Source organism: Thunnus albacares, chromosome 18, assembly GCF_914725855.1.
Source record: "Thunnus albacares chromosome 18, fThuAlb1.1, whole genome shotgun sequence".
Classification (NCBI taxonomy): domain Eukaryota; kingdom Metazoa; phylum Chordata; class Actinopteri; order Scombriformes; family Scombridae; genus Thunnus; species Thunnus albacares.
In genome coordinates this window covers 4,133,168-4,161,041 of record NC_058123.1, presented here as the reverse complement: position 1 = coordinate 4,161,041, position 27,874 = coordinate 4,133,168, and the positions used below count along the sequence as shown (strand labels likewise).

General features: G+C 36.5%; 1 protein-coding gene across 4 annotated transcripts; it reads left to right on the top strand.

Moving 5' to 3' along the window:
• The first annotated feature begins 363 nt into the window (after nt 1-363).
• On the top strand, nt 364-27,360 carry scarb1 (scavenger receptor class B, member 1). 4 transcript variants are annotated; one of them, XM_044332994.1, is made up of 14 exons: nt 364-687; nt 2,062-2,222; nt 6,341-6,482; nt 6,586-6,789; nt 7,547-7,642; nt 9,053-9,168; nt 9,266-9,432; nt 10,370-10,488; nt 17,454-17,527; nt 18,760-18,811; nt 18,955-19,101; nt 22,115-22,159; nt 23,547-23,619; nt 26,543-26,637. In XM_044332994.1, exons 1-14 carry the CDS (start codon nt 568-570, stop codon nt 26,548-26,550), a joined length of 1,524 nt encoding a protein of 507 aa, XP_044188929.1. In that variant the 5' UTR covers nt 364-567; the 3' UTR covers nt 26,551-26,637. The 4 variants fall into 4 exon arrangements, with proteins under 4 accessions (XP_044188929.1, XP_044188931.1, XP_044188930.1 ...); XM_044332996.1 differs by lacking the exon at nt 22,115-22,159 and having other exon boundaries at nt 365-687; XM_044332995.1 differs by lacking the exons at nt 22,115-22,159; nt 23,547-23,619 and having other exon boundaries at nt 365-687; nt 26,543-27,360.
• The last annotated feature ends 514 nt before the right edge of the window (nt 27,361-27,874 follow it).

Below are 27,874 nucleotides of genomic sequence, written 5' to 3'. Positions count from 1 at the left end.
GTGATAATTCTACTTTATGTTGTTTATGTTAGGAAAAGTGTTCCTAATAATTTGTGTTGGATTACATTAGATTGCACTTGTGTTCCTAATAAAGTGCTCAGTGATTGTATAACACTGAAAAGGGGTCATTCTGTGTAAAGAGCACTCTTATGATTTTAACACTTTTAAGTGAACTTTGCTGATTTCACTTTTGACTTTTACTATATTTTATATTTGTATGATATTGTACTTTTACTTAAGTAGATTATTTGAATATTCACTGCAACGTAAAATATTACAGCCAGAATGTGAAAGTCATAAGCGAGCACTACAACTCCCACAATCCTCGGCGCGGGAGGGGGGGCGTGGCCATCAGACTATAAATACAGCGACAATAGAAGCGGGTCAAACGACATCGTCCAGAGAGAATAAAGACCCACTAGACCCGAAGACCGTAACTTAGCGTGACCGTGTTTCATTTGTCAGACAGTGTTAAAGTCATTAACAGTTAGCTAACTGTCTGTAGCTGCTAGGCTACATCTCTCTCTGAACGTAAACAAGCTAAGTGTCAGCTGTTCATAGGAAGCAATGGCACTCAATAAATCCAAAGTCGCTGTCGGATTCATAATCGCAGGTGTCCTCGCGGTGTTTTTTGGGACGTTTCTTACTTTTGTAGGACCTTTAATTATCGACGACCAGATAGTAAAGGTAAGCTGCCGTCCTGACTCTGTTATTTAGACCTTTAGTCGTGTTTTAATGTGCTGAGTCAAGTTTGTTATCACAGCTGATGTGTCAAAGGGCTCCAAGAAAAACAATCAATGATAATATGCGCATGCATGCAGGGAAATAAACAAGATTATGATTATATAAACTGCCATTAGTGTCAATATGTGGCTTTTCATTCACTGAAACTCTATTCTGACATCAGAAATGCCGCTTTTATTCAGCTTAAAGTTGCATTTTGGGTGAATTATTGCAGGAATTCTGCAGTATTTTTATATGTCTGATCTGTTCTGGTTTAACTGGGAATATTTTCCATTCTGTGACAAAGCTGTCCTGTACAGAAAAAATGATCAAAACTGTGAAAATCATCATTTATATTCTTTTTATGTCTTTTTTTGATGTGAAGCACTTGGTTCATGTTAATTTTTTTGTTGTAAATCACTTTGAGCTGCATTTTTTGTATGAAAGGTGCTATACAAATAAAGTTATTATTATTATTATAAATTGTAAAATAATGTAATGGTGTGTTTTCATACTGAAATGTTCAAAGTGATGCCACAGAGACAATCTGTGTTAAGTAATCAGATGCAAAAGAGCTACAGATCTAATCTAGTGATGATTTGTTGCTTTTCTCTGTTTTAATATTATAAGATGATTTTTTTGTTTTTGTTTTGAGCTGTTAGACAAAAAACAAACAATTTGAAGACTCTGCATGGTCATTTTTCACATTTTATTTGGCATTCTATACACTGAACAATCAGTGCAGTGAAAAAATATGAATTATAATGAAAATAAGCTCTAGTTACATTTACTGAACTTATTTTCTTTCCACTCCGGCTGATTTCCATCAGTCAGAGTTGTGTCGATATCCAAAAAGATGCATATTTAAAGAAAAGGCTACTTAGGAACAGAGATGATGGTAGAATTAGGAGGAATTTAAGTTTTGGGAAGTGAGATTGACTTGTGCTGACTGCTACGGTACAAGCAACGTAGAAATTAAAATAAAGGTCAGTGACAGAGTCTGTGCAGAGAATCTAAAGGACTGGATGGTAAAAATAATGAAATAGACTTGTTGATCAACAGAAAATGAACTATTTTGATAGTTGAATAATCCTTTGAGTCACTTTTTGAGCTAAAATGCCAAAAATATTCTGGTTCTAGCTTCTTAAAAGTGAATGTTTTCAACTTTGTAACATTTAAAATTGAATATTTTGGAGGTTTTGACTGTTTTTATCAACAAAATGATCCATTTATTTAAGGAAATGTGACACCGTTCAGCTCCACAAATGTAAAAAAAAAAACATTTTTAATATATGTTCCTCATGTAGATTCAATTATTATTATTTTTTTCATTTTCAGAACACAGTGATCAGCCCGAAGAACGAGCTGTCCTACACCATGTGGAAGGACGTCCCCGTGCCGTTCTACATGTCCGTCTACTTCTTCCACGTCCTCAACCCGAAGGAGATACTGAACGGAGAGAAGCCGATGGTTGAGCAGAAAGGCCCTTATGTGTACAGGTAAGCAGCAGTTATAACGTTATAAAACATATATAATGTATGCGAACATACATTGAACTGTCACCTGAAAACACACGTTATTGCTGTATTGCATCTCCACTATCAGTACACTTTGTCCTGCAGCCTTCAAATGTGACGTAAGATTTATTTACCCTGTCGTCTTCTCTGTTTTGAGCTTCTTGTCTGAAATATTTTTACTGAACTGAAGGTCCTTTATAAGATAAATAAGGAGTTAAATGTAAATCATGCAAATATATTCTAGTAGAGCCTCAGATTTAAAGAATATAGAGCTGGAAATGTGCAGAATGTGTCCCCTTTAATTATAAATTAACTACATGTACATGCACACACTTAATGGCTTTTTATTGGACATTTGAAATAATGATAATAAACTTTATTCACATAAAACTTTTTAACAGTGCTTTACAAAAAGAAAATAAAACCAGACAGATAAAACAAAGTAAAGACAATAAAATGAACAGGATCAAATAAATAAAAATCGTATATCAAACATTTCCAAAAAGCTTCTACAACCGTGGCGTTGGAGGAACCAGCAGGGCTCCATCCGTTAACGGCCGCAAGGGTCAATAAATCAGAGATATACTCAGGCGCGGCGCTGTTTTAAGACCTGAAAAGTGAGGAATAAGACTTTTAAATCAATATGAAATCTAACAGGGAGCCAATATAAGGAGGCAAGAACAGATCATGCTTCTTTGTTCCAGTAAGAAGTCGAGCAGCGGCGTTTTGTACCAGTTAGAGACGTTGGAGGGAAGCGTGGCTGATACCTGAGTAAAGTGCGTTGAAATAAACCAGCTGAGAACAGATAAAAGCATGTACAACTCTTTATAACTGATACAAATCTTATTAAATTATCTTGAGCTGGAAGTGACTTGATCATCAAAACAGAGATTAGCATCAAATATCACCCACAGCTAGCTTAAAATGATTCCATAGATCACAAAAATTAGCAGCAAAAAAGTTGATGATTATTAATTTTAAGGACATTTTTGGAGGCAGCAGCAGCTCAGCAGGAATCTGAGGTATAAAATCTTTATGTTACTACTGCTGGAACTTTTTTTTCCTTACATCACTGTACAGTTTTAAAAAAAAAAATCTAGGTCACCATATGTTGCAGAGCATATGGTGAGTAATGTTTTACAGCGACCCTCTTTGCCCTCCGCGACACATAAGGAAAAAGTTACATAACAATGTTTGGGTTGCGTCTCATGCTGTTACCCAAGAAAGGTTCAATTGCACAGATTTACATTGACCCACATTTTGCAGGACGTGTAGTTTTTGATGTCTATCTGGACAAATCTTTGCTCTTAGTTTATTGCATAACATTACAGCTTCGTCCATACGGCCAATGAGATGCTGACTGTGTCTTCTGTCTTATTGGCTCACTTTTTAGAACACTATGTGCTCTGCAAATGTAGGGCACTGCAGATCCATGCAATTTAACTTTTTTTTTTTCTCCAGTAACATAATACGATGCAGCCAAAAAGTTGTTGCATAACTATTCCATATGTGCAGTGGAGGAGATTAGGACTGTCGCTGTACAACATTACTCACTACATCTTTTGGCAACATGTGCTGATCTGGACTCTTAAAAATTGTACAGTGATGTGGATGAAAAAGTTGCAGCTGTAACATAAAGATTTTTTTTTTTACCTCAGATTCTTGCTTACTTGTCACTTTTTCCAGTCAGGTTCACTTTCCTGCTGCAGTTTAATTGTTTAAAAGTTAAATTTCATTAAGTGTGTGCATCTACATGTAATTTCTTATATTTAAAGAGTGCACAATCTGCACATTTCCAGGTTTATATTATAAATCCGGAGCTTTACTGGAATATCTTTGCATGATTTCCAGTTAAAAACTAATTATTTATCTTATATTGGCCCTTTATGCAGCGCCTTCGACCACGTTTAGCATCCAACATCAGAAATAATAGAAATTTACAAAAATCATAATGTGTCATCTTTAAAGGATAAGACTGGTGTTGCTCTATGTATTAATCCATCTCTCAATACTTTCTGACTTCCCTACAGTCTCTGGCTTTCAGCACCAAGGCCATTAGTTCTTATTCAAGACATATATCTTTTAAAAAGTGCTCACTGATGTAAAGTTTCACTATTAAAAAGGCTCAGTAATTTCCTAAAACAGCTGGGAAATCGTGCATTTGTTGATTCAGATTCGGGTGAATTTATTTATCCCCAGAAGGGCGATTAAGTTCTACTGATTACCCAGACCAAACACAAGAAAAACTCACAGGCAAGCAACAACATGTCAGAGACAACACATAGTTACAAACAGCACGAGCAACAAACACATTCTGGCACGCTCGGTTCAGCTTGTATACGCTGGTTTATGCGAGGAGCCAGGTGAGAGCAAATAAGGATAAAAAACACCCGTTATAGTTCACACACAAGTTTAAAAGAATTCATTATAATGACTACTGCGGGCATCTAGCAGCCTGATAGCAGAAAGAATGAAGGACTCCCAGAAGTGTCTTTGCTGGACCAATAACCAATAATCTTAGAGTAGACCTTAACAATACCGTTTAGGCCGTTCTAGTCCTTCACAGACACTACTTTCAGCGGTGGATGAATCTACATTTGATGCTCTAGTGAGTATTTCTGGCAGCAGGAGTGTGAGGGATTGAGTGCAGGGGTGCCGGGTTCATCTCAGAGGTGCGTGGGCCAAAAAGTTTGTATGTATGTGTGTGTGTGTGTGTGTAGTGGTAGATAGACTCAGTAAACTTTAATGGAGTAACTATAATTTGCGGAGTTGTGTGTGTATATATAATTCCAAACACAAAGCAGCTAACAAGCATTTGTGGGCTTAGATACAAGCTTTTTTATTCAGTTACCCAAAACTTCGAGTTTCTGCAGCTGTGTATCAGAAAGCAGGTGATATGAATGTTAACGTCCTTTACTGAATGTTTACTGCTTTATTTTACCTAATGTCTTAGAGTGAACTGGAATGATTGAAACGTCTTTTTTTTTACCGCAAGTGTTGCAATATAGGGGCATTGTTTGCGGGGACACACTGATTCCCGACATAAAAAGAATGTGGGAGGAGGTTAAAGTGGGGGGGCCAGTGGTCCCTTAGACTGCCTACCTCTGGCGCCCTTCACTGAGTCAAAATAAACTACACAATGTGTTTGTATTCATGGTGATGAAGGAACATGTCACCCATGTGGCTCATTGATGTGTTTTTTTGGACAACAACGGAGGTCTACTTCACAGAGGAATAAAATATATCAGAGTAGACCAGTTCATTATTGGTTTTAGTCATTTCATTGGATTTGTTGAGAATAAGAAACATATAGAATATCTTATCCTTGAATAATACACACGTTATGAAAGTAGAGTTCTCACAGTTCAGTGGTCAAGTTAATGTTTTCACATCTTGCGTTCAGATAGCTTTTCTTTTGTCTTATCTCATTTTTGGCTGGACTGCAACAGCGGGGCCGACCCTATAAACACAAATGTCCCTGACTGACTGACTGAGTGATGAAGTTACACCATTGGTCGACTGAATGCCACTACTTCACACTGCAGCCATCCACTAGGTTTTGACCTAGTCTTGTTTAAGTTAGACCAGTGATGTCCTTTGTATCAGCATCAGAATCAGCATTAAAACTCATGATGTTCATGTGAATAAGGTCCATGCTAAAGGTGATCATGTATATACAGAGTCTTAGATAAATAAACATAAGGAAAAATGAAAGTCCACGTCCATTGTTGAGGTATCTGTACACTTTCTAAACTTATAACCAGTACTGCACAAGCAGAGTGACATCACTTGAGGCAATCTGTCGAATTCCCCTTTAAATGTTAAATGTTAATTGGTGTTATGGACACATTTTGCTGAATACCAAAAAGAATTCAGGTTAGACACCCAGCTGTATTAATAATAGTAGTTTCCAATCAATTAGTTAAATGGTTTATTCTTTCTTCCTTTCATCTATCTTATCTGCCTTCATCCTCTTTATCACTTTGTGGCATTAGTAGGAGTCTGTGAACCTTGAACCTCAGCTTTTGCTCTACAGTCTACCTGAGCTGTTAGAGAACAAGGGTATCAATGTATTTTCTTCCTTTTTTTTTTTTTTTCAGAAAACGCATACAGAAAGACAACATCACATTTCATCCCAATAATACAGTGTCGTACAGGGAATACAGAAGGTATTTCTTCGAGCCCACCATGTCTGCAGGAAACGAGTCGGATGTTGTCACGATTCCAAACATGTTGGTGCTGGTAAGATATTATTTCCCTTTAGTTCAACACACATTGTCTAGTTATTTTGGTCACAATCCTTTTTTCAGTAAATCTGTGTTTTCACTCCCATCTGTATTCTCAGGGTGCAGCAGTGATGATGGAAAACCTCCCCTACGCTGTGCGCTTAATGATCAGCGCCACTTTCAAGACTTTCGGTGAGGGGCCGTTCCTGACCAAGACGGTAGGGGAGCTGATGTGGGGTTATGACAGTGGACTGGTGGATTTTCTCAACAAATACCTGCCCGGCATGTTGCCCTCAACGGGGAAGTTTGGCCTCTTTGCTGAGGTGAGAGTTTAAAATGGTTTATTATTCTCTTAGGAGTCAAGGTTTATGGCCCCCAGAAAAAAATGTGAAGTCCAAGTGCACAACAGTGTTTCAAGGATTTAGTATAAGCACATTAAAAGAAAAAACATAATGAAGTGGACTTAAAATGCTAGCATGCATGCTAAAATTGCCGATTTTCAATGAATGTTGATTCTACTTACTAATGGAGGCCTGACTTGAGATTGTGATAATATTTCAATTAATTGTGCTGCCATTATACACACAGCGAGGGACATCCTGTGAGCACCAGAGTGAACACATATTTTCGTTTATCAGCCTCTTTTGCCAGTTTACCAACATGAAACTGTTTTGTCACAAAGGTGCCAAACTGTGGCTATTAAAAGAAATGCAGATTATCGCACCTTCACATTCACTTTATCTTTGCTCTTTACTCACTGTTTTACCGGCTCTTCAAAGGAGAAACAGCAGTGCATTTAGTGGGTAATTAGTAATTATGTAAAACACAAGATAAGATTTTACAATTTTAAAATCTGCAGTTACCTTGAAATTAATAAGTAAGCTGCATCTGTCACAGCCCTAAATGTGCCCTGTGAAGTTTTCTTGAAAACAAAGAAAAGTTCTGTTTACATTCAGTGTTACTCACCAAAACACACGTTTTGTGTGTATCCTTGAGGTTTAACAAACAAGTTGAATGAATTTCCTTGAATTTAATTCCTCATATAGATAAAAGTGTGGTGTTCATCTGTATCTTTATTAGTTCAACAACTCCAACACTGGCCTGTTCACCATCTTCACCGGACAAGATGATATCAGGAAAGTCCATAAAGTCGACTCCTGGAACGGACTGACAAAGGTGAGATGTCAACATGACACCGACAGTCTTTAATGGTCGCATTACTTGACTTGAGCTCTGTATTTGATTCAGTAGATCATAATATCATAATTTGTCATCTAAAAACATTATATGAGTTACAGAAGTTGCTCCTACCTCTCACACAGTCTGTTGCTGCTGAGTTGTGGAGTACCTCAAGGCGCTATCCTAGGTCCTCTTCTATTTTATATCTACAAGCTTCCACTTAGCAGAATAATAAATAATCCTAAGATTTCTTGTCATTGTTATGCCAATAATATGCATCTTTACATGTATCAGGATCCACTTGCAGTCTGACTTCTTTAAAAACTGTCAAACAGACATCGGATGCTGGGTACCCAAAAACTTACTCCAACTCCATAAAGAAAATTGTGAAATAATCTTATTTGTGTCATTTAATACAAGAAGTTTAGGATTATCTTTGATTCTAATTTAAGTTTTGATTATCATGTTAATAAGATAGTCCAGTCTTGTTTTTATCCACTTCATATTGTTTCTCTGACTTTGAGAAAGTTATTCATACTTTTCATCTTTTCCAGAACTGATTATTGTAAATGTCTCTTTACCTGCTTGAGTGGCTGAAAGATCACTTGACCCCCATTTTAGCCTGGTTGCTTTGGCTTCCAGTAGATTCTTCTAGAATTCATTTTAAGGTTTTACTCATTACTTTTAAAGCCCTCCATATTCTGGTTCCAGCATACATTTGTGATCTTTTAGGCCCATGCAGTACGTACCTGCACTCAACCTCAGATCTTGCAAGAAGACTCTGCCTGTTGTCCCCCAATCTAGACTTCAAACTAGAAAATCTAGAACAACCATTTCTATCCTGAAATTGATCTTGCTACCCCAGTGACTCTTTTAAAATCTCTACTAAAAACTCATTTTTTATAAAATCCAGCAAAATTTCTCATACATTTCTGCATTAATTGTTCTTTATGGAGCATGTCACTTTTGTCTTTCACTTTGTGTTGTACTAGTCATTTTAGAGCTGCAGCAAATAGTCAGTTAATTGATTAGTGGACTCAGAAAATTAATCAACTATTTTCATAATCAATTAATCTTTAAGTCCGTTTTCAAGCAAAAATACTGAACTGTTGATAAATGAGAGTTTTTAATCTGCCCATAATTGTAGTAAATTGAATATATTTGAGTTTTAGACTGTTTGTTGGAGAAAACAAGACATTTGATAACATCTCTTTGTGCCAAGCATTTTTCCATTTTCTGATGTTTATAGTCCACACCACTCATCAATTAATAAATAATGAAACTAATCATTAGATGTGGCGCAAAATAATTTTTTTTTATATATTATTGTTTTTTGTGGAACACTTTGTAACATTGTTTTAAAAATGTTGTACAAATAAAGGTTATTGATGTCCTCTCTGTCACCAGCTGAGCAACTGGGGGACCCCTCAGTGTAACATGATTAACGGAACAGCTGGGCAGATGTGGCCTCCATTCATGACAAAGGAAAGCACTTTACCTTTCTACAGCCCCGACGCCTGCAGGTAAAAATGTATTTCACTCTTTTTTTTTTCAGTTCTTTCTTTGTTGTGTTTCCCTCCTAGATACTTAAAATCTCCTCTTCTTTGTCTTACTTGTCAGATCTATGGAGCTCATATACCAGCGTCCCGGTGAGTTTAAGGGCGTCCCTCTGTATCGATATGTTGCACCTAAGACCCTGTTCGCCAACGGGACCGACTACGCTCCCAATGAAGGCTTCTGCCCTTGTAGACAGTCCGGCCTGCTGAATGTCAGCAGCTGCCGCCACAGTGAGTATATATTCAAGACACAAAAACCCTTAATGCATTTGAGAAGTAAAAAAAGATGCTGGTGAGATCAAAAGAAAAAAGTGCTTATATAAAACTTGTCAGGAAGCTGTCATGTATTATTTAGGGCTGCAACTAATGATTACTTTTGGTGATGATTAATCTGTGTTTGATCAATTGTTTCATCTATAAAATGTGAGAAAATAGAAATCAAGGTGATGTTTCTCAAACTCCTCCTTTTGTAGGGCTGCAACTAACGATTATCTTCATTATCGATTAATCTATTAGTTGTTTGGTCCATAAAATATCAGAAAATGTTAATCACTGTTTCCTAAAACCCAATGTGACCTCTTCAAAGATATTCACATTTAAGAAACTGTTATTGGAGAATTTTAACATTTTTTTTCCCTAAAAAAATAACTCAGAACGATATAATCAATAAGCAGAATAGTTGCTGATTAAGTTTCTGTCGATTGATTAATCAAGTAATCAATACAGCTGTATTATTTTGTCTGGCCAGCAATCCAAAATCCACAAATATTCTATTTGAAATGATAGAAAATAGAGAAAAGCAACAAATCTTCACATTTCCCTTCTTACTTCCTGTTCATAGTAGATTTGCTGCCTTTCTCTCTTTTTGTCAACATGGTTGTCTTGTTTGAATAAAGTTTATTTGAATTGTCACTGGACAAAACCGACCAAACCGAAGAAAAGAAGATTAAAACATGTAGTGTGAGTTAAAAACAATGAACAAGATGAATAAAAACATGCAGTTTCTGCACAGCTTTAGTACCTCTGAGATGTGGAGAAACGTGCAAAAGTGACACATATTTAACAATCGTTATCTTGTGAGAGATTTGAATCGGGGCCAGTTTATTTGTTGCTTCATTTGATCTTTTTTCCAGTTTGATCCACCTGAATAACTGGTCCCATTTTACAGATTCTCCAGTCTTCATCTCTCATCCTCACTTCTATAATGCTGATCCTGTGCTGCTGGACTACGTGCAGGGCCTTCATCCCACTGAGGAAGAGCATGGCCTCTTCATCGACATTCACCCAGTGAGCATTTACACACACACACACACACACACACACACACTCTGCTGTGCTTTAACTTGCTGTGTCTTCACCTAAATGTAAATTTTATCCAAATAAATAAACCCACTAAACATCGACGTATAGTCCAGTGTACTGCGATATAAAGAGCTGCCATTAAGACTTTCGGCAGCATTTCTTCAGGGTCTCAGAAGTAATAAAATCGTTCACAGGATCAGATTATTTTCAGATAGTTTTAGTGTCCTTGAGGTCAGTTGTTGTCATCTTGAGCAGAGGTGGACTGATTACATATCACAGACTTTGTATTGTGTGTCACGGTCAAGTACGAGTTTTTATCTCTTTGTAAATATGTAAGAAAAATTTCATCCACGCTGGGTGAGAGGTGGCTTATCCTGCTTTTACTGCTGACCTCCAACTTCAAATGTTGTGTAAAGATTCACTCCAGACATGTTTGAAGAAATACGCTTTGAATAATAACTCCATTAAAGTTCAGTTAACTGGTTAAAAATGCTTAAAATTACATCTCCTCCTCCTCCCTCATCTATAAATATGTAAATATTTTTCATGTTAAAAGTTTTCCTGCTGGACACCAGATGTTTCCTCCTTCACTGTAAAGTTCATTCTCAGTGTTTGAGGCTTCATCACACTTGTGTAAGTTGCACGATTGGCTCCAAACTGGTTGTGATGTCACAAATCCTGCTCGTAGGTTCAAACTGAGATTTAAGGTGAAAACAGAGAAACTTTCCTCCTTCAGCTGAAAGGAACAAGAAGAAGAAGATGTTTTTGACTGTAGGAGGACTATAAATACATAACTCAATCTAAATCAAGAGTTTAATTGTCCAGACACCCATAATGGGGATTAAAGTTTGTTTATCTGTGGCCAAAAGTGCTACATTTAACATTTAAACAACGCAAACAAGGACATAAAGTGCAAAAGGCAACATTTGGTGTCAACACAAAACAGGATGTTTAAGCTTATGTTGATTTATGTTTAGAGCTGCAACTAAGGATTACTTCCATTATCGTTTAATCTACCGATCTTGATTAATAGATTAGTTGTTTGGTCTGTAAAATGTCAGAAAATGTCGATCACTGTTTCAAGTCGACGTCCTCGTATGTTTCGTTTATTCCCGACCAACAGTCCACAACCCAAAGATATTCAGTTTACTGTCATAGAGGACTGACGAAACCAGAAATTTTTAATTTTTCTTCTTAAAAAATGACTCAAAATGATCAATCGATTATCAAAGTAGTTGGTGATGAATTTAATAGTTGGCAACTAATTGATTATTCGACTGATTGTTGCAGCTTTAATTATGTTTTAAGTTGAGACTGTAATGTATTAAATGACACTCTGAATCTATATAATATAATGTTAGATTGTGACTCTATTTTTCACAGTCGTTTGTTTCTCTGTCCAACCAGCTTTAAAATGACGATCCTTCATACTAATTAATTAAATTGTAAAGACACAGATTGATAAATGCTTAATATCTTTAATATCCTTGTTGAGAGTTCAGTAACAACGAGACTCGTCAGTTCAAAGCCTGTTTATTTATTTAACATTTATCATCTTGCAGTCTCACAGTTATCAGTGAGTCAAACAGACTCTGAAGATCATTATCATCTATCACATGTGTTTGTAGTGATAATGAACTGTGAGGACCCTCGTCCTCAAGTTTGAAGTTAATGTTTTCAAATGTTGTCGTTCTTTAGAGTCGCAAGAAGAAAAGTTACTGATAAATACTTAATTACTCTGGTTTTACTGCTGTGGAATAACACAGTAAAATTAGTGCACTGAGGATAATAATGTTGTAGGAGACTGATAACTCTGATGTAACGCTGCCACGTTTCAATGCTTTCTAAACTCCTTGTGCAACTCTTCATTGTAAACCTCACCGGCAGTGAAGTTGGCAGTCAGCTGCGTGGTGATAAGGTAATTGGAAATTGGGCTATTTCCTCATAAATGCAGTTAAATGTGAGTTAAGGAGGTTATGTGGCTACAATAAAATATATCAGTGTTGATAATGAAACGGTTCTGCAGATGAAAGATTAAGATGGATCCAAGCGGATGAGAGCGCAGCGTTTCAGCCTGATCGAGCGAGTCGAGATCGAAGTTAATAATTAAAGGAAATTAGTTGGCGCGGGATTTTATTAAGTCATAAAAATGTTGGAACCGTATCAAGTTTGTCTCCACGTTACAGCTGAGATTCCTTTTAATGCATTTAGTAAGTAAAGATTTATTAATGTAGTTTAATGTAGCTTTTAACACAAAGCATCCGACACACAGGATAAAAACACACAATAAATTAGATTAAAACAAAGAGAAATGAAGCAAAATGCAAAAAAAAAAAAAACATCAGTACAAAGAAGCAACTGGCTGTTGAGAAGTTTTCAATCTAATCAGTGGTTCCCAAACTGCCTTAAAGCAACTCTGACGATGACTGATGAGCTGATTATGGGTCCGTCAGTGTTGACAGTTAGCAGATAAAATCATTTAATGTGTGAAGATTTTTATCTAAAGTCGCTTCCAGTCATTCTCATAAAAGATTTTCTTCAACGTGTTTGATATTTGCAACCTACAAATGTCACTGAGACTGTTAAATAAACATCTTCAGCCTCTTCAGCACCAACCTCGCTGCATATGGTTGTACTAGTAAAAGCAGCCGGTTGCTTCATAGGTCGCCTCCATGTTTGTTTTTGTGCAATGACACGCGATAATTGCTATTGTTTTCACGGGGTTTTTCGGGGTCGTTTCCCACCATAACTCCAGTGGTTAGTGAGCAGTGTTTCAGTGTGTGTGTGTATAATTTTCATGCTCCTTCCCGACTGCCAAAGACTAAAAAGCTTGGCGCCAATCGGTGTTTGGTAGGCTTCAGCTCGTCTTTAGGTATGTACCCAGCTTTAGTTATTTTCCATCGCTGCTAATCCCCGCAACGTTTTCTACAGCCGTTGGAAAATGAAAAGACAATTACAGAATTATTTTAGTTGCATTAATATGTATTAATTATTACTCTTTTTTTATCAGGATAATTCTGTTGATCTGTAAAACTGGCAGTGCCTTCTGTGTAATATCTTTCTCTCTGCTCTCTAATAACATAAGGACCGAGTTACCACTGAGTTATGTAATCAGAACATTTTCCCCCTCAAAGCTCCTTCTTTTATTATCGTCTGTGTCCAAACGCTGGTTGTTACTGCCCTCATGTTTCCTCATGAAACCGCTGGCCTTTATTTTGTTTAAATCATCGCAATTTCTTCTAAGTTAAGCCAGCTGTAAAGAATAAATGTATTGTTTTGTTATCTGAAAATGTCTCTATCCCAAGTTGAGCACACGAGCCTCCTTTTTTTTATTAAAATTCAACACCGCCACAAATTAGTCACACTGGCTTACTTACATGGGATTCAGGACGTTTGGTTAAATTGATAATAGTCGCTGCATGTTTGATTGGCAGCAGTGAAAGTGGAAACGTTTTAGGTCTTGAAATCGATATATTGGAAATGGATAAAGAGATTTCAGAGCTCAGAGCTGTTGACATGTGGCTCTGATTAAAAGTTCTTATGTGCTGAAGTCGGGAGGATAAAACCTGCAGCTGGTAGCGGCAGCAGCTACACAGCAGCGATGACTGATGTAATTAGCCGATGTCCTTTTATGATACACTTCTTTTATAAAAAATGACAGTTAAACTCTTCTCTTGTGAACATTTAAAGGGCACGTTCCCAATTTTTCAAGTGTGTTTTTAAACGGTAGTTTCCATCCAAATGTTGAGCAAATTTTAAACTAATTGTCCAGTCGGTGCCGTTAAACCGTCGCAGAAGAAGAAGAAACAACGAGATGACGTCATTAAAAGAGCGACAGTCAAAGCTCGAATGATGGAAAACGTGATGGAAATATGACATATATATGATACATATTTATATTTCCTTTCAAACGTAGAGCACATTGCGATCAAATTTTCCAGAAAATAATGTTCAAGTGAGGCTGTTATGTGAATATTAGGAGGTAAAACAGCTAATTCTTCAGTTGATGCTGTTAAACCGTTGCAGAAGAAGATTATTAAAAGATCAGCTGTCAAAGATCAAACGATTGAAAATATGATGGAAATATGACATTTCTGTTTGTTTCATGTATTAATGTGAGGAAGGTTACAGTCTCCTCATCATCGCTCCACACAGATCTGATGTTTTCAGCTCTTCAGTGACATTTAAGTCTGTTTTGCAATTTGCTTTTAATCCACACAACAACTTTTACACCTCAGACTAGCGTAAAAACATATATTTTTTGACTTTTTCCTGAATTTCTGACATTTCCACATTTCTTTTTTTTATACACAAATTGAAAATGTGTATAAAAACAGATTGATGGTTGTTTGCAGTTTAACCAAAGAGACATTTCCACTCGTTTCATTAAAATAACTGTTCGAGACCCAAAGAGGTGAAATAATATAAGAGATCAAAGAAAAAACATAAAACAAATTTGTGCAGCAGAACTTCTTTCTCACGACCCCCCCAGATTTATCTGATGACCCTCTGGAGGGGCCCAACCCCTAAGTTGGGAACCACTGGACTAAACAGTTAAGATTTTGAATAGAGGACTTTTGACATTGTTGTATTGGTACGTTTATTTAAGTAAAGGATGGGAATACTACTTCCACCTCTGGGGCTCGAGGACTTTAATTTCCTGAAACAGTAAAAAGTTGATTTCCGCTTCTCACTTGCCTGAGGTCACCAAACAATGAGAGTCGTATGTGGTTGAAGGGCGAAACGTGTCATGAAAGGGCCACTAGAGATCATACATAATATCACCAGAGCCATTTATAGCGAGACTCTTTCTGCTGTAAACACACTTAACTCTTCTAACGCTTGTCGGCTAACGAACAACAGGAGATGAAGAGAATCACTCACATGCACGACTCTCTCTGCTTATATAACCAGAACTGTAAGAACGTGTGGACGATTACGCCACAAAGCGAAGCAGTTCTGAAGCAAACATTTTGTTTGCCAGGAGCAAAATCTGGATCCTCCAGATGTTTCTGTGTTTTCTCAAATTTGAGAAACAGCACTGCCAGCCACAGAAAACACACCCTGCTAATTAGTGGCTTCGGTCCGCCAGGTCTGAGCTGAAGCTCTGGACTGAACCGCATCACAGCTTGTCCTGCCAGAAAACCACTCCGAACCAGAAGGAAACAAAAAGACTCTGCTACGACAGTTTCAACTGTTCTTTTTTTTTTTTTTCCAAAAGTACAGATGTTGTCAGTACTAATGATGCTGTTAGAAACATCTGGATCACAAGCAGCTGTTGATTGGAAACAGTGTTGGTTCCTCTAATAAGTAGATTTTTTGATTTTTACATTTTGTTTTCTGCCTCTTTGAATTGTTTTCTTCTGTTTACTTGGTTCAATTTAATTTCTAACACTTGCACTTTATGGCCAAAAGTATGTGGACAGACAGTATATAAGGGAACTCTTCTTCTAACTTTGTGTACTGCCTCCATATAGAAGTAAAATAAAGCAAAGTAAACTTTATTTATAAAGCGCCTTTAAAAAAAAAAAAAAAAAAAAAAAAAACAGAGTTACAAGGTGCTGTACAATGGAAACAATTGAGAGAAAAATAAAATAGAATAAAAATGAGTAAGTTTAACAACACGTGATATCAATATAACGACAATAAAACCATAAAAACTACACGGAAGTCAGATACAACAAAAAAACAGTGAAAACAACAGAGAACAATCACACATTACAAGATAAAGCGCTTATAAAGCAGGTGAGTTTTTAAGAGCTCATTAAAATTATCGACTGACTCAACGTTTTTTTACTACAAGGGGACGACGGCTCCAGAGGTTTAGGGGGCCACAACAGCGAAAACACTGTAGGAGCCAAAATATGTTGTTATTTCTGTTAATATATTGACGCGGGCATCACGTATTGCGTTGCTTGACACATGGGTGTGGTTTCCTATTATTTAACCTGTTCACTTAGGTGGTGGCGGGAGTTTTTGGATAAAGGGGGGTTGATATTTTCTGTTGACCGTCACCATCGTCAACCATCGTTACTATCATCACCATCGTCTGTTCATCGCTGTATTTTCACAGTCAGATTGTATTTTGCTTGTCAGAATCTTTCATTTTTGTTTTATTTTTTTCAATTAAACATCAGTAAAACGTCATCGGGACTTCGGGATGTTTTTTTATGGACGTGTCTCTTAGCGGCCCTTTTTTGAAAAGTAGTCGCTACAAGCACGTTCACCCTCGGTCTTAAAGAAGCTACCAAAGTGAATTCTGTTATCAGCCAACATCAATGTCCGACTTCACTTTTTTATTTTTTGCTTTTTTTTTGCTTTTGCTTTGTACTGTTTGTTATTGTGCTGTTTATATGTTTTTAATTATAAGGGACTTCAGATGAAAATTAGCTATAAGCTAACGCTAGTACAGTACATCAAATGGTAACATTTATGTACATGATCCCAATAAATACATAGATAAATCAATCAAACTAATACTCTGGTTCCAACATCTACTGGGAAACTGATTTTCAGTGCTGTGAGAGCCTCTGGAAGACTGTAGACGTTCAGATGTCCACACATGTACAGTCTTATATATATACTGTATTTAAGGTGAACTCCACCAGAGTAATAAAGGGCAAAGACATAAATCAAACCCTGACTGTTAAGTTTTGAAGGTCTGTTGGTAATTTTGACTTTCAGACAAAATTGCACAACAACGTCCTTGCAACAGCGTTATATCTCACTTTCCTTCCATGACAGTTAGTGGAGTCTTGGGGTGAACTATCTGATGCTAAATTTATAAATTATACAATCGTACATCAAAAAATGGTCCCCAAAAGAATAACCGGTACACGCATAAGGATTTCCTTCTTTTGTCTCCTCTTTTTGGTTATACAAGAACATTATTTTTTTTTTATTTTTTCCCCCCTTGTGTGAGATTTGTATATTTTTGTGTCTCCTTGCAGCAAACAGGTGTCCCTCTGAACGTGTCCATCCGCCTGCAGCTCAACCTTTACATGAAGAGAGTGTCAGGAATTACGTAAGGAAGTTATTCCCTGAACTGTTATCATGCCATTAACATTTTTCTTGTATTGTGTTTTATATCCATTCATCATTCAGTATGAAATGTCGGTGGATACTTCCTGCTTTTATAAAAGGAAACTATAAAAGAAGGAAGGGTCGTTATGTCGCTGGGTGGCACGCGAACACACATTGGTGCCACTTTTGGAAGGTCTCGGCGCCGTTAGCGTAGCGGTGAATGAACACAACTGCTCTTTCATCTCCTCTCAGATTTACAGGTTATCAGTCTGAGTGATGGAGGCATTTTGTTGTGTTGTTATTTATCTAATGTTTCCTGTGTTTTCAAGGTACATTTAGTTTTGATTTACATGTTAATTCAGTCATTTATTTGCATGCAAGTTATGCTAATGTTATGCTAGCTAACTAGAACAGACTGGAGCTTCTTATGCATCAGTGATTGAGGTTAGTAACAGACTGATGCTAGTAAGTTAGTTTAACTGTGATAACACCCAAACTCAATTAACTCTGAGCCCGTTAGCTAACGTTCTGTACAGCAGGTGTTGGTTTTATCACAGCAGAGATTGCTTCATTCATAATTATGATATATTTTCTGATAATCAAGTTTAAAGTTTCTGAAGCCATGAAATGTTTTTGCCCTTATTGTTTTATAGCTGAGGGTTAGTTCACAGCCTACCGATGCACAATTAATAATCAGAGGAGGATTGTAAAGGTTTTATTTGAGTATGTGATATATTCTCATAACATTAGTTATTATTATCTCTGTCAATCATCGTAAAGCACCCTCCAGATCAGAATAAAAGGAAGAGAGATGGAATGAAGAATACAGATTTTGTTAATATTTATTTATGCTAAACTCAGTGTTTTCAACGGACACTTCACTTGCAGCTGTTTCTTTTTATTTTCCATGGTGAGCATTTTAATTGGACTCACCATGAACTCTTTAAAGTATACCTAAAATCATACAGCAAATAAATGAGTGCGCACATTTGGAAAAATCAGTCAATATTCTCTGTTTTCTCTCATTTGGTAGAACAGTTTCTTCATTACATGTTGGGATTTAATGTGTTTCTTCATACATCCAACATAAGCTTCAACAGAAGTGGCACCAAGTTGAGCATTAGTGTTGGTATTATAACGTAATGACCCTTCCTTCTTTTATAGTTTTCTTGCTTTTCTTGTCATTCACTATGTAACACTGGAGTTTGAAGTTGAATGCTCTTCTTCTTGTAGAGAAACTGGCAGGATTTCTGAAGTTGTGATGCCCATGATCTGGTTTGAGGAGGTAAGTCGCTAATGTCCAAAATAAAAATATAACTGTGCATATAAGACTGTTTTTAAAGTGTATTTGGAGTCAGATTTATGCAACTGTTTGGTGTTTTCACTTAGCACCTATTTTTTGTATTTTTTAATGTTTTTAATCTTCAGAGAGGATATATAGACGGTCCCGTCCTCACAACGTTCCACACAAACCTGGTTGTTCTACCAGCTGTGATGGAGTATATGCAGTACGGCTTCATCGCTCTCGGACTCGCAACGATATTAATCGCCGTCGTGGCGCATCAACGACTGAAGGTAAAAGCTGCCTCTCAGCACGCAGGGCAGAGTTTGTTTTTTTGTTTTTTTTTTAAACTGCATGCAGCATGTCGCAAAGCTACGCATGTTCACCCGCAAACAGATGAAAGAGGAGACTGTGCTGAAGATGCTCCGATTGATATTCAGGCTGAAAGTTATATTAATTTATCTCAGATTTGTTAGTAAGCTGTTACATTTGTCAGTGCAGCATCTTTTACTTTTTTAACACAGTTTGAGCTAGATGCTTAGAATTCTGGCTGAATTATGTTTTTTTTTCTCTACATAATGAGAAAATGATGTTAACTAATATATTTGGCAAGTTGCAAAAACATTGAGACTGAACATATGAGAGAAATTTTCTTTTAATTCTATCAAAATATCAGATTTTGCAGAACAACAACATCCACCAGTAGGAACTAGAACAATGTTAAGCTTTCTACTGGTTATGTTTAGACACTGGCAGCACTTTGGTTAACGTTAGAGAAAGATGATCTTTGGTTAAATACAGAAAAAAAGTCTTCAGTGACTCGAATCACAAACATGTTTAACACTTCAGTGAAACCACCATCTCTCACTAAGCTGAACCAAAGTGCTTTACATGGAGCATAAAAGGCATCAACATAGAATATAAAAGCAACACAAGTAAAAAGACATATAAAAACAATTAAAAAGTGTTACATTTGGAAATAAAAAAAAGAAGCTAAAAGGGAATAAGACAGATAAAACAAGAGAATAAAAACCACACACAGGAGTCGGGATGTGAACCTCTGTGTCTGAGTAAAAACTATTTGTTCTAGTTTAGTTCTTTTGATAAGATGCTGCCAGTGAACATAACTTAGGCAGCAATCAAGTAATATAAAAGCATATTTCCTAGAAGACAGGGTTGCTCTCAGTGCAGCAGTGTGGATCGCTGACATGTTTTTAATAGTTTTTGGAGGTTTAAGATATATCAGAAACATAATACTTATAGATCAGTTAGTTGTTGGTTTTGGTCTTTTTGTTGACAATAAGAAAAATTGCCAGAATCATCCTTTAATATTTATAATACTTTTGTTGATCATAAGTGGTTTTCAGTCTAATCAGTTAGAGCATCTGCACACAGTCACTCTTCTCCTCTGCTGACATGTATTTATATAACACTTAATCTCTCCACATCTTTAACTCTCACCTCCTTCCCTTAGACCGACCGGACGAAGACGTTAGAATCTGTCAGTCAGCTGCGGAAGCTCCTTCAGTGCTCGTTCTTTATCTTCACACTGATGGGAAACTTGTAAACTATCACCGTATCATAATTGGCTTATCAGTCAGAGGGCAACAGGTCGTCCATACAGTCGTATAGATTCAACTGTCATAAACGTTTTTTTATGAGTCATCAGATGCATTTATATGAGTTGACAGTGTCACAGTTACAGTTATTATGCAGCAACACTGAATGTTCTTAATAACACTCCTAAAAGATGACGTGAAATCTTTAAATTGTCATCTGTAATAAAGTTGCAAAGTGGGAAGAGCGATTTCTGTGGTTCCAATTATTAAAAGTCGTATTCATTTTCCCCATAGATGATGTCACATGACTCACAGTCGCGGCTTTTATGAAACTCTCCCGGCTGAGTCATCAGTGCAAAAGATGAACGATTACGTTAGAAAATATCTGGTTCTTTGATTTTAAAAAGTCAAACGTAGAAGCTTGTGTACATTAAAATCTCTCAGGTGGACGTTAACTACGACTCCCAAGGTGCATTTCAGCAAGAAACATCCAATCACAGAGCTCAAATTACCGTTATTAGTGTGCTGCAAGTGAAAGTTGTTTTTTTAACTAACTTGCTGCTGCTCTGATTCGCACCTCTGACTGGCTGCTTCTCCATAGCAACAGTAGCCGAGGCTCATGGGTATTGTAGTATTTAGAGCCAGGCGCCAAACTGATGGACAAAGCAGGATTTCTCAGAAGCTAAAGGCGTTTTTTAAACCTGCCTTTTTTAATCTGGTTGATTGGGTTTTCCTCCTCGGTACGATTCGTTTGGACAGATCTGAACACAGCAGTCGTTCACCGCAAACGAGCCGCTCACATACTTATTCTTGAGCGGTTTGTTTGCAGTGTTTAAGTTCTCGTTCCCGCCCCGGACACATCTAACCAGTGAGAGGACAGAACGCTCTCGCCTGGCTTTTAGTGATGCATTTTGGTTCACTTGAATTTTTTTTCTGTAGGAAAAGACACTGAGGTTTATAGGTTTGAAAATACTCTAAGTTGAAATAATTAAAACTGGTGGAACATGAACCTACATGTATATGATCGTTAAATTATACAGGAGAGTCTTGTGTTTCTGTATTTAGTAACACGGAGGAGATTGTTTAAAGAAAAATGTGAATACAGAATAAAGGAAAAACGCCAGCGTCTCCTCCCACTGTGCAACTCTAAAATATTTAGAGTATTTTGAAGAAATAGTCTGACTTATTTGCTTTATTTGCCGAGATGAAGCTACAGTTGGGAGACAGTTAGCTTAGCTTAGCTTAGCAGCTAGCTTGGCTCCAACCTTAACACTTATATGACATAAACAAATGAGATAAATCGTGTTATTTAATGAGCTTTAGAGGTGACGGTTGGCAGATTTGTTTTACCTTTGGACAGAACAAGGCTAGCTGTTTTCCCCTGCATCAAGTCTTTATGCTAAGCTAAGCTAACGTCTCCATATTTCCCAAAATGGTTAAACAATGAAAGGAGCTGCTGGAGAAAAGAAAACCAATGTCTACATTTACCATGTTGTGTGTTTGTGATGTGTTATGAAACGCTTTATGCTTGATGGTTGAATAATACCATAAACCACCCAGTTAAAGTTAATGAGTACATGTGTATTTCCTGCCTGTGCTCTCACTATCACAGCCGACCATAAAGCAGAGCGAGGGGAACTGTTTGCTCTGCGGTTTAGATTTCAGTGAAATGGTTTTAGAAGTGAACACTGGCAGGTTTTAAATGATTGAAAGTGAATTTTTTTTTTTTAATGCTCTGTGTTTGCAGAGGTCTGAGAGAAACGCTACAATAACCTCCAAAGTTATCTTCGGGGTTTGTAAAACTGTTAAACAGTTTGGTTCCAATCATCCAAATTACTTTGTGAAATTTTGATCCTCATTTGATTTTTTTTTTACTTTGGGTGTCAACTTGATGTTTGTCCTCAAAGTTCTGATTATGATTTGCTACATTTCTCTTAAATTAAAGGAGTTTACATCCAGTTTCGAATCAAGATTTTACACAGTAAATTACATAAAATCTAACTTTTCAGATTTACAGCCGCTGCTCTCTGTTTGTTGTTTAATGGATTACAAAAATAATTGATTCTATACAGTTACATCAGGTGTTTATCTTTTAAAATATGTTTTGTTTTACTGTAGTAAAGTGTTGAGGAATTAGCTTAAACATTAGTGAATTGACAGAAAATAAACAATTTTCAAAATAGTTTCTGATTAAAGTTGTTAAGCATCAATTCCCAATATTTTCCCCCTAATGTTCTCTAGTTTCAGCTTCTTAAATGTGAATATTTGCTTTATTTTGTCTGATATTGAACTAATTATCTGTGGGGTTTTTGTATTGTTTGTTGGACAATACAAACAATTTGTCAACTTGGGTTTTGTAATTTTGTAAAATTGTAAATTTAGATTTTTTGGGGTGATTTTATGCCTTTTTATTAGATGGTGACAGTATACGTCCCAACCTGCAGGCTACCAAACCTCCAAATAACTGACATATTAATCAAAATGAAAGTAAACATTAGCTGTAGTCTTGTGCTTAACTATGCAACATGCAAACTACTTTCTAGAAGCAAGTTCAAGTCATAAGTTGAGAGCAGATTAAACAATTCATTAATTAATTTTATGTTTCACATATTGTGGATATTAGTCAATTTTCCAATATTTAATGCCACACAGTAGAAAATGCTACTCGTGCTCCTACAGGCATAATTTATACAATTGCTACTTATAGTTAATCCATCTTTTTTTATTTTTGGGAGCCATAGAAAGAAGAAACATGAAGCAACAGAAACATTTATTAATCTTTATCTTTTACATCACTTGTTTAATTTCAAATGTTTGTATTTGATGCTTTCTTATCTTTCCTATCTGTTTATATACAGCATGATAGTCAGTCCATCAAAAGTGCTGTCGAGGCGAACAAATCAAACGCCTCCACGTTTAATTGTTTAATTGTGATCATGTCAGGAAAAACACTGATTAACCAATCGCATGTCCTCTCTTAATTAACTGCATGGTTGAATCGATCGGCAGCAGAAACGACTCCTTGCATGAACACTAAATATCTGCACATCCACCGTCTAAAATAAAACCCGCCGCTGCCGGTTTCACCCACCTAACAACATCAATCAGACCGGCAGCTTTTAAATGTCTTCTGTATTCTCTGATTGGCTGATGTATAAGACAATTTGGTCATCTTTTAGGCCTCCAATAAAGAGCTGATAAAAGGCTCACATGACCATGAAACACAGGAGAAATGTATCGTGAATAATTCAGGTGGGTGCACACACATCTATAAACACACACATATTAATATATTGATTCCTAATGTTCATATGTTCAAGTTTACCACAGAATTACAATTGAAATTCATTAATAATTAATATATTTAAAATATAAACACCACCTGAATATGTGTGACGGACTCAAAAACAGTTTTTAAGTTGTTTAAAATTGTTAAAACTGCTAAAAGGATGACGCCACTTTTTATGTCATGAAAATGTGGATGATGCAGTTTTTACGACATCATAAGCCGTTTTTGTTCAGATTCATTTAAATTTACTTATTTATACTTTTACTTTACATTAGACTAATGTTACTTTACTTTTTTTTAAAAAAGCCATAAAGTTGACACAGTTTTGTGGACTAAAGTTTTAAAAAAAGTATAATAATGTGCATTTTTTTCAAATTGTACAAATTAACTGTAAGATATTTGCACTTGAAAACAACAAAAACATTTCCGGGAAAATCACAGATAAAATAAATGGGACATGAGAAAACACTTAAGTTATCAAGAAGCTCCAGATGAATTCAACGTGTTTTTTTCTGCATTTGGCTTCTGTCTCTTTACCCAAAGTTGGAAAAACAACTTCACTCACTCACACCGTCGCCTGTAACTGGTCAGCATTTCTGAGTGCATCAACACAGCCGCAGTAAAACCGGTTTAGCCAGTATGGAAGCTGTGTTGTTGTGTCTTAAACAAACAGAGTCACAGCAAACTTCTGGATAAATTAAATAGATCATAGTTTAATTTATTAAACAGGGACAAAGTGTATTAATAACATTGCTTTAAAGGTGCCAGAATTAGCTGACAGGCTGTTTTTCATCTGTAGTTACAAAGTCGCCCTAAAAAATAATATAAAATTAAGACATTATTGAGATCATTGACATATAAGCATGAAGAGCACTAATAAAAAGACAAGAGAGTATTAATGTTAGTAAAATAACGTACACCAGATCTGAGTAATATGTTTTTTTGGTGCATCTAACACAGAAATGCACAAATACAATTATGTTTCCTTGTTGACTGATGTAAATATTTACATCTGGTTATAAGATCCAACATCTTTTCAGGATCAGCCATTTATTTAAACTCAGTTTAATCTCTTAGTTTCAATCAATACAGAATATTTAGATGATAAAAATAAAACAGGTCTTTCAACATTTTGCATTTGTTTTAACCTTTTTGTAATTTTGAACCACAATCGCTCACAGTTCAAATGTGTTAGATTTTATTTTTTCTGTAATTCATTTGTTCAGTTTTTACAGGATGGTTTTGTTTTATGGTTTAGTTTTATCCTTTTGCTCCTATTTGCACAATAAAATTATAAGTTGCTTCATCATCATGAGGTGCAAACAGGGGAAAGAAAACTACTGCTGCTGCTGTTAGCTTCATCCCTGGAGTTGCTCTGTCATCAGATTTGTTGCTGTGTTTCTTTGTAGTTTAACACACTTTGACATGTGATTTAAGACGTCATAAGAAATAACTGACAGTACAAAAGCAGGATAGAAGCTGGATAAATACACAACAGAGAACATTTGCAAAGTTGACAGAAATTTGTTGGTTTCAGCTTCTCAAATGTGAAGATTTCTTACTTGTTTTCATCTTACATGATAGTAAACACATTGGGTCTCATGCGAGAACATTTTCTTAGAAGTTTGCTCGTACGAGTGATTCACCAAACTCTCTTAACTGCACAAACTTGTAGTAAATCTTTGGTTTCATCCTGATGAACGTCACCTGTTCATGAACGTTCCTGAGATTTCATCATCAGCATCATCGATGCCCCTAAAACGTCCACAAAAGGCGACGTGTCCCGCTTCGTTTGTGGGCGAGTTTCATTCATAAAAATGTTCTCAAAGAGTGAAAAGAAGAATCAGAAACCAGCAGACACATTTATCAGCGTCAGTAGTCAAAGTTAGAAGATATGAATCCATCAGAGCAGCAGCTGCACTGTGACAGAAATAAAGAGCTTTGACATGAAGTTAGACACTAAAAAAAAACGTCTTTCTAAAGCAAAACGCTCCATGACTCAAATGAGAGGAGGTCATGTGACGTCACAGAGATATCAGAGGAGAGAATATTACAGCCTACAGTAGCTGCAACACAACGTGATGCTGGACAGAAACCTGCAGAAACAGCCTGAAGCAGCTGTTTACTACTGCTGACATAAAAGTCCTCATGTTGAAAAACCCTCTCAGTAAACTAGCAGCCATTAAGAAGATGATGATATAAGTTTAGTTTAGTCATATAATTAATTTAAGTTAACTTCATTATCATATTTAAACTCAGATTCATTCAGATTAAGACGTTATAAAATGATTTCAGGTCACATTAGTGTGTTTTTTTGCCCTGAAGAGCAGACTAATGTATCTACAGATGCATCGATCTGACTTTTTCAGTCCTGATATCTGATCTTTAAGTATTGATCTGCTATCAGTGTTTAATTAATAAACTGTTTGTCTTACTGTGAGGAAGAGACTGGGATCATTCCTTTATGTGTAAGGCAACATCAGGCTCGACTTAAACATTACTTTCCTAACTTTGAAAAGCAAAATGTAACACGTAGATACGTAGATATACATTTACTGAATTGTTATTAATTAAGTGTAGATAGTGGTATCTGATACAAGATCCATCCAGCTATTTGAGTCGGTATCGGTGCATCTCTATTTGTATCCATTCATGACTGGTACGACAGGTCTGGTCGAATTTAGTTCGTCGACAATCTAAGTAAAAGTCCAATTTTAACTAAAAAACTTATAATATTTTCTGTGAAAGTGTGAACGGTAAGCTGCAAACCACCTCATGTTTGATTATGTTCAGTTTGAAGTGAAGTTTTTCTTTTAAAAAGTTTGTTTTATTTTATCGTCTGAACACCTCGTGATGTTTTCTTTCTTTCTTCTGCTTCCGAAACAGAGAAATAAATACGACGGTGACACCAAACCAGATGGAAAAACCAGCACTTCAACCGAAGAGAAAGACCCTCTACTACAAGACGAAATGGACTGACCTGCACACTAATACACACACACACACACACACACGAACATATATACACACACACAGCTGGTGTCGACAGACCAACAGCGATTCAGTTCAGGAGCTGAGCTGAAACGTTCCCCTCGAGGTGCTACGTTCAGTATATTTTAATGATAATTATACTGTAAAGTTTATGAAACTCTCAGCCAAAGACTCACTTCATTAAACGTGTTTTGTGCGGAGGCTGTTCGGGGAGTTGAGACTGTCTCGGTGCAGAGCGAGTGAAGCTCAAGTCACTGAAAAAAAACACTATTTTTAATATAAAGAGCAACTTCTCATTATGCTCTGCTCAGCGTTGGATTATCATCAGCGTTTTATTGTTTTATCACTACATCAGGAGCAGCAGCAGCAGCAGCAGCAGACAGTTACTGTTGTGGATATTTCTTCTGTGATTTTAAAAGAAATGTAACAGCGAGGGAACTAACAGGCAGAAAAGCTCTTTGTATGTTTAAGGACTTCCACGTGTACAGTATTTCACTACCAGTGTGCCTTCATTAAAGGGGAAACAAAAGACTCTGACGGTCGAATGAGTCGAGCAGAGCGGATTTACTCCCGTTTGTATACTACTGTCTTCTGTAAAGGTGTGAATGTATTTCATGAAATGGATGCGAATGATACCGTTGGGTGTCAGACGCCTCGTTTATTATAAATAAGTGATTTAAGAGAAAATAAATGTGCCTTTGTTTGAAATTCTATCAATCAGTCGTTTTCATCTTTTTTTTTTTTATTTGTTTAACCTTTAATATAACAATGTCTGATCTGTCAGTGTGTGATGTGTTTGGCTCGTAGTGATGAACCTGCAGAGAATTATCAGAGACTCTGCAGCTTTACGGAGCTTTATAACGAGTTTCAGCTCATTGTTTATTTGTCTGGCTGCAACTTTATCGTTTTGGTTCACTCTCAGCGCTCTCATAGTGTCGTTTTTTGGACACAGCAGGCAGCTGTTTTCAGAGAAAAAGCTTTAAAAACCCCTCTGCAGGGCAGTAGATAACAGTTACATAAAAACAAACACAACAAAACAGGACCTGAAAGATAATGAAAAGATAAAACAATTACATTCCTCATGAAATCCTGTTTTGAATGTCTGGTATGAAGACAGTATTTCCAGATGATGTTTATCTTGTAAAATCTTTCCAAGCCCGCGGTGCAGAGTGCAAATGTTTTATGTTGAACTTAGTTTTACCAAGTTCAACGTGGACTCGAGGGACG